At 47.1% G+C, this 11,791-nt stretch overlaps 1 protein-coding gene across 1 annotated transcript in view; it reads left to right on the forward strand.

Annotated features, from left to right (window-relative positions):
* LOC128328960 (all-trans-retinol 13,14-reductase-like) overlaps window positions 1-11,791 on the forward strand; it is a 31,842-nt gene that overhangs the window by 16,943 nt on the left and 3,108 nt on the right. The window contains exons 5-9 of the mRNA XM_053259274.1: window positions 5,314-5,511; window positions 8,057-8,179; window positions 8,534-8,672; window positions 10,269-10,381; window positions 10,791-10,957. Coding sequence (XP_053115249.1) covers window positions 5,314-5,511; window positions 8,057-8,179; window positions 8,534-8,672; window positions 10,269-10,381; window positions 10,791-10,957 — 740 coding nt within the window. The remainder of the gene's footprint in view (window positions 1-5,313; window positions 5,512-8,056; window positions 8,180-8,533; window positions 8,673-10,268; window positions 10,382-10,790; window positions 10,958-11,791) is intronic.

Raw genomic sequence — 11,791 nt, forward strand, 5'->3', positions numbered from 1 at the left:
GAATAGCCCAAAGTAGTGTGTTTCTTGTAGGCCTCTGATAGCTCTGAGGGAAACAGAAGGCAGCTGCTCTATCTGTTCCACTCTTTAAAAAAAAATAAAAAAATCCTCCCTACTTGTCTCAACTTTGTGCTCCTTGTTTATTATCCCTCTAAGCTCCAGTCTTCTTGTTCACTTCTCTCTCATGAGAAAGCCTCTCTCCTCAGAAAGCTCCATGGCAGCCCTTCCAGACCAAAAAATAAAGTAAAAGTGCCCTTGTATTCCACTATGAGGTTACACTTACATGTGGAACTGAGCTCCCTTTTCTGCCCTCACTTTCCCTTGGGCCTATTCCCTCTGTTGTGTTTCCACATCCAGACCCTCAGAGGGCCCCTGAACTTTTACCAGCTGCACAGATGGGAGGGTCTTCCAAGGTGCTGTTTGTCATCATAGTGGTTCAGCGAGGAAAGAAACAGCATCATCTGGCATGTTCTGTCCTGTACAAGCACCCCGAGAGCAGTGGGAGCTACAGGCGTCAGGGGATTGGGAACTGTGCCTGTCGGCTGCCGTTCTTCTACTCTGATCTGAAGTGCACCTTGCGATTGGAGTACTGTCTCTGCAGAGACCCTGTAGGGTAGAGGTGATTCCTGTGAGCCAGGGGTAGAGTGACCGCTTTTACTCCTTGAACTCACCTCAGAATCCTCTGGGTGGGCATCCAGGTCTGAAAAGGGTAAATGGCTGTTCAGGTCTATCTGAAACCAAGCCCGATGAATGTCTCGGGAAGGGCAGTTGCATTCTGGAGAGTGCGGTGTTGGGATGACCGGCTGCTCTTGATGTAGATGTTTCCTTTTTTTCTTTTTTGGTGGCTGTTCCTCTCCTGAGGTGTAAGCCTCAGCAGTAGACACTGGGCGCTTCTTTTTCACTACTTTTGACATTCCTGCTGCTGTAACTGATTGTGGCTTCGAATGAACTGCAGATTTAAACTTGGATTTATGGTGCACTTTCCCTTTAAGGTGCTGCTTAGCCACACCCTCTGGAACCGAGGCGGAGCTCATTGGCTGGTTGGAACCTGAAGCTCCCTTCAGCAGAGGGAACGAAGTTAAAGGGGTTGGGGCCGATGGGGGCAGTGGCTGCCATAGTAGCAAAAGTGTGTCTGCAGTTGGCCCCAGTACTGTTGTAGGAGGCTTCGGGATCGGTCGCACAGGTCATGGGCTGGTGTCAGGCATTTCAGGGGGCTTGTATACTGGAGCCTCAGCCTGATCAGGGCTTGCAGGCGTGCCTGGATCTACCTCATGCTCGTTTTAAGCACAGTTCTTTCTGTAGGTGCTGACTTTACAATAGTTTCCAAGACACCCAAGTTGCAATTACCTTGGCCAAGAGGATTCACAAGCTCAAGGCTCTGAGATGTGACTCTCCCTATCTTATATTTCACAAAGATAGGATCGTGTTGTGACCAGACATCAGTTTTTTGACCAAGGTTGTCTCGAGCTTCTACCTGGCTCAAGACATTTGCTTATCAACCTTCTATCTAGACCAGTGATTCTCAAATTTGGGTCCTCAGGTGTTATTGGACTTCAACTCCCATAATCCCCAACCAAAGGCCACTGAGGCTGGGGATTATGGGAGTTGAAGTCCAATAACCCCTGAGGACCCAAGTTTGAGAATCACTGATCTAGACCCTGCACCAGTCATAGATAGAGCATACCTTTCTCTGGATGCCAGGAGGGCCCTGGTTTTCTGTCTCGAAATAACTAAGCCTTTCCGCAAAACTCATTAGCTACGCAGGCCCATACCAAAGGGCTCCCTGTTTCTGCTCAAAAGATTGTGGTTTGGGTCAACCATCGCCCTCGCTTACCATCTAGCCAAACAAACATTGCCTTGCCCCATTTGAGCTTGCTCAGCAAGAGCAGTAGCTACATCTACAGCCTTTTGGAGTGGGATACCACTAGAGGACATCTGGAAGGCAGTGACCTGGTCACAACCGCCTACATTTATTTGACACTATGCCCTGGACGTCAAGTCCTGATCACAGGCCTCCTTTGGTTCCAGGGTTCTCCACTCAGTTTGTCAGTAAGGCTCCCTCCCTCCAGGTAAGACCAGCTTGCTATTATCCCAAGTGTGACACACAGAGACCATAGAGAAGGTGGTCAGGTTTCTTTTCTGTAATTGTAATTTTTTCAAGTGGTCTTCTGTGCATTCATACTTCTCTCCCAACCTCCCCACTGCAGGCTTCTTTAAAATTCCGAACTTGGTTGTGGCGCTCTCCTAGACTGAGGTAGGGAGGTGGTCTAACCACCAGGGGAATCGTTTCCCCGCTCTTTTTTCCTTATAAGATGAAGCTCTGGAAAGTTCCTATTTTGTGGCTCTGCACAGGTGTGTACCCAAATGTGAATGCACAGAAGCCCACTCAAAGAACTACGGTTACAGGTAAGAAACCTGATCTTAACTTGTGATGTCCCTGGGACATTAGAGGTGGCAATCAAGTAGGGGTGTCTCTGACCATGTGCAGAGACACTAGTAATAGTCACCACTTTCTCTACCTCCCATTAGGATGTAGCACTAGGATACCACAGATTTGTGGACAGAAGGCACAACTTTCTGTCAAGTGTTAAACCTTGGCACAGCACTAAGTGGAAGTGTCAGAAAGCCAAAGAACATGAGACAACAAAGCAGGCATTGCTGGGAAATTTCTTTTGGCACTGGTGCTTTTAAAATTTGGTTCTATAATAAATAAATAAAAAGTTACGGTCACATGAAATGATAAATGGTATGCAGTAAACTGTATTGCAGTATTGTGAGCATGAGTCTCCATTAGCATGAATCTCCTTGACCACAGAGTTCAAAGATCTTGCGGATTTCATTCCCAAGGAAGAAAGGCAGTTTCCAGGGGAGGAGGCGGCCATCAAAGAGTTCAGGAGGCTGTCAAGGTGAGAGGGAGCTGGGTGGCAATGCGTAAGGAGGGCACCTTGGTACTTTGCACCTAGCAGGCCAAGGATACAGTAGACTGTAGCATTTTAGTCAGCCTAGATGACTTCTGGAGTTGTTGTTGTTGTTACATATGTGCACTGCTTTTCAACAAAAAAAAAGTCATCAAGGTGGTTTACATGAAGGGAGAAACAAGTTCCCTGTCCCAAAATAATTTGCAGTGAAACAAGATACCTAAGGTATCTGGAGGGATGCTGTACTGGAACTGGATAGGACCATTTGCTCTCCCCCTGCTAAATATGAGTCACCATTTTAAAAGGTACTTCTTTGTTCAATTAACAAGGATATGTTTGTTCCCATGTAGTATCATTATTATTACAAATATTTATATATCACTTTTCAACAAAAATAAGTTTTCAAAGTAGTTTACATAGAAAAGGAAATGAGCTGTCTTTCAGCTGCCAGTGTTTTGTTTGGAATCTGATTACTTTAGATTCCACTCTTCTTTCTATTTGTGCCTTCACAGAAATTCAGCTAGGACAGTCTTTGAATTGCTCACAAGATCCCAGAATAGGAGTAGCCTGATCATTATGATCACTTTATATTCTAAATAGTGTTGGCCCATGCAATTTGGCTGCCTGAAACAGAGCACCAAACGGCCCTCCCTTCCTCCCCTACCTTTTCTCTTTTTCCCATCACATCATACCCACTATTTATTAATATTTGAAATATTTATACCCCACCCCTCCAGTACACTACTGCTCGGGGTGGATCACAACATTAATAAAATAGATACAACATAAAATAAAATATTAATGAAGTTAAACAAGTTAAAAGAACAGGCTAAAACCAAATTTAAAATTAATTTTTTAAAAGTGTTTCAAATTAAAAATTATTAAAATCAAGCTTAAAAATTGAGGACAATAGCAACTAAATAACATACCAGATATCAGCAGTGGATGAAACGTTTTAAAAGTCTCTTTAAAAAGATATGTTAAAGATTTAAAAAAATACTGAGGGAGGGAGTATGGCAAAGCTCTTGGAGGAGGGCATTCCCAAGCCAAGGGGCCACAACCAAAAAGGCCTTGTCTCTAGTCTCCGCCAACCAGATCTCTGTTAGTGGCGGGGCCATCAGTAGTGGAGGGCCCTGGCACATTCATATGGGTGAATGCAGTTCGACTGGTACCTCAACCCCAAACTGTGTAGAGCTTTAAAGATCAAGACCAGCCCCTTGAATCTAGCCCAGAAGTGGACTGGTAACCAATGAAGCTGCCGCAGGATGGGTTTTACTTTTTTATTGATTTATTAAGTGCCGTCAAGTCGGTGTCAACTCTTAGCGACCACATAGATAGAGTCTCTCCAGGATGATCTGTCTTCAACTTGGCCTTTAAGGTCTCTCGGTGGTGCATTCATTGCTGTCGTAATCGAGCCCATCCACCTTGCTGCTTGTCGTCCTCTTCTTCTTTCTTTCAACTTTCCCCAGCATTATATACTCCTCAAGAGAGCTGGGTTTTCGCATAATATGTCCGAGGTATGATAGTTTGGGCTTGGTCATTTGCACTTCGAGTGAAAATTCTGGTTTGATTTGTTCTGTGATCCATTTGTTTGTTTTCCTAGCCGGCCATGGTATCCTCAAATTCTCTTACCATTTTACAATTGTAAAGTTTACAATTACTTCCTCCGTGCTGAACTGGCTGTCATGCTACCCCTGACCACTGACCCAGATTCTGCCACCTGAAGCAATCTGCTTCACTTTGTTTCATCGTAGGACCGGCCCCGATTCAAAAGCATGATTTTCTATATGAATTACAGTGGCATGATACTAACACTCCTAAGGGCATTCAGTGAATAGGTGGCAAAAGGGAGTGGGGTTCTGCCGGTCATCTCTGTAACCCTATCTTGATGTGCTGAGAGGTCTGATAAACAGCATGTGACCAGTGATCAGCGTGGTAGAAAAACAGCATAGTGAGCTCATCCTGTTTCTAGTAACATGAATTTGCTTAACCACAGAGTTCAAAGACCTTGTGGGAAGGCAATAATTTCTGTATAGCATGATCTCATCAGTTTCTTGTGGGGGTCATATTTGGACACCAGCAAAGGGAGCAGGCCAGATGGTCTTTCAGTATCCATTTAGGGGATTCAGAATTGGGTGGGGTGGGGGGTGGGGGAGAGACTGAGGCTGTTCTCACACACAGCCTAACCCAAGCTAGGGATGCCCAGCTTGGAATAGGCTGTGCATAGACTGTTATATATTGTGGTGTTTGTAATTTTGTCATATTGCATGTTCTATGAACTTCTGCACACCTTGAGGTCCCCTTTCCTTTTATTTCTGTTTGGACCATCAACAATGACCTTTTTGTCTTCTGGTCCCTCTTACCCTCATTCTCATATCCTTGTTTCCCTCCATATCAGGACTTCCACCGAAGGATGCTAGTTTCCTCATGAATATTCTGTTAATCCATCACTATAAGCGTGGTGCTTGGTACCCAAAAGGGGGCCCTAGTGAAATTGTCTTCAACATCATCCCTGTCATCGAGCGGTCCGGAGGCACCGTGCTTTCGAAAGCCCGCGTGGGGCAGATCTTGGTTTCAGAGAGTGGCGCAGCCATAGGTGAGTCCCATGGGGATTTGGAAATGATGGCTTTTCCTGCTTCTCCCCTTTTGGTATTGAGTTTTCCTAGAGGCAGAAATTAACCAGTCCTGCAAATGAGCACTGATGCATAAGAACCCTTGTGCTGGGCCACATTCTGGGCCCACAGAAACTGCCACATTCATAACGGAAAGTGGACACCAATCCCTCATACATACCCGACATATATTGGCTGCCCCTTGAAATCTCATAAACATATGAACACATGAAGCTTCCCCAATCATACCATTGGTCCATCTAGTTCTGACTGGCAGCAACTCCTACCTGGAGATGCCAAGGATTGGATCTGGGACCTTCTGCTTGCTGGGTCTCAGGTGTCCTTGAATATGATGACTGGACCATCTAGCAAGGACCATCTTTCCCAGCTCTGCTAGGAGATGCCAGGGACTGAATCTGGGTCCTCCTGCTTACAGAGCATGCGTTCTGCCGTTCAGCTACAGCCCCTCCCCTCGTACGTTCTGCCTCTCATGCTCGCCATAATATACCTCCATGTTCTTTTCTCTCCCTGGCACTTTGAACTAGGCTCAGTAGAAAGCAGAGTATTGCATGAGCAGGACTGTTGAGGGTGGCTGGGTAGGCAAGTGATACATATTAGGCTTATTCACATGGCCATACACTGGGTAGGAGCCAAGTCCTACCCAGTTTCGGGAGCTAGGCATGCTCCCATTTTGCTATTGTGTGTTAGATTAAAGACAAGGAGGCGATTCTCACGATCACCCAAAAGCGGGCTAAGGGAGTCTAGCGTGCTTTTGGGCGACCGTGTGCTGCAATGGTTGCTGCACGGCTCCTGGCAGCTAACCGCCCTAAATGCCCCTCCCTTAAGACGAGGTTAATGGAGTGAACACTCCGTTAACCTCCTCTTTTTGCTCGTGTGTTGCTGCTGCGTGCAGTGACACACGAGTAGACCCCCGACCAGGAGGCTGCAAGCAGCCTCCCGGCTCGGGGGTCTCTCCAGCACTCGCGCGGGGCATCCTGGAACTTCCGGGGGCCACGTGGCCCCCGATCCCCACAGCCCCCACTGGCTCTGTGACAGAGCCGGCAGCCATATGGGCAGCCAATCTGGCTGTCCAGGGCTGCAGGCTTGATCGTCTGCGGGGAGAGCAGGCTAAGCCCGCTCTCCTCGCAAACCCTCTTACAGCTCTTCTCACTGATCATGAGAAGAGCCTCAAGGTTGGAGGCAGGGAGCCTGATTGTCTGTCGAGCGCCCCAGCTGCACAGATCAGTTTTTCCACCTACCTCATTCAGAAGTTAGGGACAGAAGCTGGATAGGGCTCACTCGCACCCAACTGGGGCTTGACAGATGATCAAGCTCCCCGCTTCTGACCTTGTTTTTATCTGACACACAATCACAAAATGGGAGCCTGCCCAGGAAGCTGTAGCCTAGGAAAGCTTTAGCTTTGAAAATAATGGAAGCTGCACTCTAAGGCTCCAGCAGGCTTACTACTTCTCCTTTGCAAAGGGGATTTTGAAAAGGGATTTCACACACAGTGCAGGGAGTGTGCTCTTCTCAATAGAATACTCCTGGCTAACTCAAAGCAGAGGATCTCCCAGTTTGCCTAAGGCTAGGGACACCACTGGTTTCAGCAGTGGAAATGCAGTTCTACAGAGCCTCAAGCAAAATGAAAATGAGCCTTACTGGGATCCAGGCTGGAGAGTCCTGGAACGTGTTCAGGCCAGACTAGGTATCAGTGTTCATGTGCGCATCAAGCCCTGGCAGCTTTTCTTGCTCTGTTTCTGATATTGTTTTTTAAAAAACATTTATATCTCATTCTTCCTCCAGAGAGCCCAGAATGGTGCACCTGGTTATGTTTATCCTCACAACAACCCTGTGATGTAGGTTTAAGCTGAGAGATACGTGACTGGTCCCAAGTCAACCAGCGAGTTTTACGGCTGAATGGGGATTTGAACTCAGGACTCTCCGTTTCTAGTCCAACACTCTAACCGCTACACAACACTGTGTTGAATCCAGATACAGAAATCTGGGTCTACCTAAACTTTTTTGGTGGGCCCAAATGATTCTGCTGGACATGTGGGTTTTCCAGAAAACTAAATTCGAGTTTTTCCCCATACTTGCTTTTTCTATCCCCATCTCTGGGTTCTCTTTCCCCGAGCACCTTCTCTGTTGAATGTGAGGATTATGGCTGATCCAGCCCCACTCAGTCTGTATTCAGAACCCATTGAAATACCCCTGTAGATCTAAGAGAAGCAGCAGTCGGTAGCACAGGTCAAAGAAAAGGTGGGAGATGTAAAGTTAGGCAGGTCTGACTAGCTGTCAGAATGTTGAGGACAGAACCTGCTTGGACAAACTATAAACAGGGCTCTTACTGGATGTCATTTATGGAACAGAGAGGGCTCTGTTGCTTCTCAGGCCTTCTATAGTGGTGGAAGGCTGACAAATCTAGTCCCTTCCCGTAGGGCCCTGGATTCTAGTCTCACAGGAGCCGGCTTAGAAATGTGTCAAACCAATGCCCCATTGCTGTCCTTGCTAAGAAGTAATCTCTTCTAGGGGTGACTGTGCAGAAAGGAAGTGAAGGCGAGGTGAAAATTTATGCACCTGTGGTGATTTCGGATGCTGGCATATTCAACACCTTGGGGAAGCTGTTGCCTCCAGAGATCAGAAGCAAACCAGGTAAAAGATCTGAGGAGTTCAGTCCCTGTAATTCTGAATGAATGCAATTCTCATTCTGATGAATCCATGGAAATCCATCATCTGGACTTGCATAGAATGGTTTGCCTCTGTTCCTCTTCCTGTCCTTTTGGACTAGCAGCGTTCTTTCTATTTTACTCGCCCTGTAGTCTGCAGCTTGGCTTACTTGTTTGAGCCGCCTGAAACTAACTGCTCTGCAAGAACGACTGTATGTTGTTGAGCACCAAGTCCTGCTTCTGGTGCACTGTGGTATTTCTTTCTTGGGGGACTGTTTTTAATCTATGACTTGATGGGCTTCCAGTTCCTTCCAGTTCTCTGATTCTATTATCTTTTCAGAGATCCAGTCCCAGCTTGACAAGATCCAGCACAGCATGGGCTCATTCCTGGTCTTTGTGGGCCTTCAGGGCACAAAAGAAGAGCTCGGCATTGAATCGACCAACTATTGGGTTTACTTAGACAATGACCTGGATGGCATGTAAGTAGGGCCTCCCCAAAACCCAGCCCATTTTTCCTCTATTTGCTGTAGGTGTAGCTAAATATAGGCTGGGGGGGGGACACATTTGTCTCCCTCCACCACACTTCTGAACCAAAGTTCAGCACTCATAAATAATGCTGAAACTTGAACCTACGTATTTACGTGAGGATTCACAATAAATAATAGCCAGTGAAAGGGGAAGGAGACCTTCCATCGCTCTGTGTGCCTTCCACCAAGCCTGCTGCTGCCCTCTAGCATCCCTCTCTATGAACCCATAGGGAAGAGTCCTGCAGGGTGAGTGTACTGAAGCAAAGGGAAAGATGCAAAACCCTCCTCTTTCCCCACTGTATTTTGACAGCCATGTGCGTGCATTAACATTGGTCTACCTCACTTTGAGAGCTTAAGAAACCCTTACTATTCAACAAGATCAGGAGGTGTCTTCTGCTGATAAAACCTTTCCTACTCTGTCCTACCCTTCAGTTTGGTTTTCTGAGCTTCTTCCTGTTCTGGGTGGGATGTTTGTATATGAGAAAATTATCATGTGACCGGGTCGTATTTTGCTCTTGCATGAAGGGTCACCTTCCCTTTGGATAGTTACCCCTCCAAGCATGTTGGAGGTTGTTTTTCCCGTTGTAGTTACTGGCAGAAATTTAGTGAGCGTTCCTGAAACGCTTTTCCTGTCCCCCCGAACAAAACTCATTGGCAACTCTAGCTTAATGGTGGCTTTTGTTGTTGTTGCTTTTCAACAAAATCGTTTACATAGCAAAAGTAATGAGAAGATGGTTCCCTGTCGCAAAGGGGTTCACATTCTAAAACGAAACAAGAGGGGGACATCGGCAACACATTGGATCAGTAGCGGCCGGGGGGGGGGGGCGGCGGCAGTGAGAGGCACCTTTTTAAAGCATAGATTAGTAAATGCTTTCATGAAGAGCCCCTGGTGGCGCAGTGGTAAAACTGCTGCCCTGTAACCAGAAGGTTGCAAGTTCGATCCTGACCAGGGGCTCAAGGTTGACTCAGCCTTCCATCCTTCCGAGGTCGGTAAAATGAGTACCCAGAAATCTTGGGGGCAATATGCTAAATCATTGTAAACCGCTTAGAGAGCTTCCAGCTATAGAGCGGTATATAAATGTAAGTGCTATTGCTATTGCTTTCCTCCGCTCTGACCACACCTACCAACTGCTCCAAGCAGCAGCATGCTGCCCGGCACTCCTTGTGGCAGAGGATTGGCTCCGCCCTTCACCCGGGCTTCCTTAGAGCCAACCCCCTGCTGGCGGAGCCGATTCCCCCGCCGCAGGGAGTGCTGGGCAGCGCACTGCTCCTTGGAGCAGTTGGTAGGTGTGGTCAGAGCGGAGGAAAGCACTTGCTAATTTATGCTTACAGGTGTCTCTCGCCTCTGCCGCTCCCCCCACCCCGGCGGCTGCCACACCAGCCACTGCTGTATTGGAGGGGCCCCATGCTGTGTTGAACTGGACAGCTGCTTTCCCTTACCAAATAACTGCCATTTTCAAAGGCGCCTCATTAGCAGAGGCAAGATCAGCACGGGTGCACCTTGGGCTATTAGACTTCCTGCATTTCTAGGCTTCCCTTTCTTTGCAGATTCGCCAAATATGCTGCCCTTCCCAAAGAGGAAGTAAGCAACAACAACCTGCCAATGATGTTCATCACCTTCCCATCTGCCAAGGACCCCACATACCAAGAGAGGCATCCAGGTATTTTACCTTTATTTACCTGTTAGAATAAATTCAAGCAGTGAGGCTATTTACTACTATCGTCTGCTATGATTATTGCTATTTGCTGCTTCTACTATATCCGTTTACAATTTCTACTGTTAGACATACTACCACACAGTTCCATAAGACCAGCAGGGAGCTTACAAACGATGGCCTGGTCAGAAGACCTACAGTTTGCATTAAATGGAAAAGACAAGAATTCTTGGAATTCCTTGAGGGATTTGCATTGCATAGTTTTAGATGAACTTGTGCAAAAAGAAGAAAGTTGGAAGGGGGATGAGTTGAAATGAAGGAAGAAATGCAGGCAAATAGAAGAGAGGTCAACAGTCTAAACAGATCAACAAGTGGATGTAATCAATCCTCCCTTCTATTCTGCATGGCACTGTAGGTCGCTCTTGTATGACCCTGCTCACCATGGCTCACTACAGATGGTTTGAGGAGTGGTCGGGGGGCCGTGTGAGGAAAAGAGGGTCTGAATATGAAACCTATAAGATGGAGATTGCCCAGAAACTCCTGGACATGGCTTTGGTGAAGTTTCCTCAACTCTCTGACAAGGTAATAACTGAGTTCGCTCGTTTTAGCCCTCTAGCATGTGCGTTCAGGTGATCCATGTGGGCTTACCTTTCAGTATTTTCTGTGAGTCTTTGATCACTTTTATGCAAAACCACATGGCAGAAAATGCCTTTCGCTACACTCCCCTGGAACCTCTCCCTCTTCCCTATCTTCCTCAACTTCCTGTTGCAGTTGCTTGTGCAATTATTGGACAGAGCAGCCCTATGGAGCCAGAGCGGTTTCTGTCAACTTACCACAGATGATGAGGTTGTGCACACGACCTCGCTGGGAAGGGCGGGCAGGCTGCAGGGAAGGCAGGAGGTTGCCTGCCTTTCCCGACAGATGAGCAGCCATCGCCCTCCCCTCCGCCGCACTGCACCCCCACATCCCAGGATGCCCCGTAGCACAAGTGTGACCACACCTCCTACCCCCCCCCCCCCCGCCCGCAGCCCACTGAGTTGCTGAGGCTCTTGCAGCGTGGCAATCTTTCCAGAAAATGAGAGATCTCGGTGAATTCTTCCACGTGTATTCTAAGAAATGTTTCTCTCTGTGGCAAAAGGTATCCTACATTTCTTTAAGTTTCAACAAACTCTTCTTTTTTCCCCTCCATTGTTGTATCCCTTTTGCCATGTTGGGGGTCCATATATAAGAAATATATAAACAAGGAAAATTTCAGGGCTCTCTCATTCTTGAGTGAAATGTAGATAGAAACCATTGCAGACATGATGCACAAGAGTTGGAAGACATCTGTGCCACTGCTGCTGTGTACATGGAAGCAGCAGTACCGCTGTCCTGACCAGCAGCTCTGTAAACTGCAACCGGCATTTTCTTTCATTG

Source organism: Hemicordylus capensis, chromosome 6 (genome assembly GCF_027244095.1).
Source record: "Hemicordylus capensis ecotype Gifberg chromosome 6, rHemCap1.1.pri, whole genome shotgun sequence".
NCBI classification, from domain to species: Eukaryota; Metazoa; Chordata; class Lepidosauria; order Squamata; family Cordylidae; genus Hemicordylus; species Hemicordylus capensis.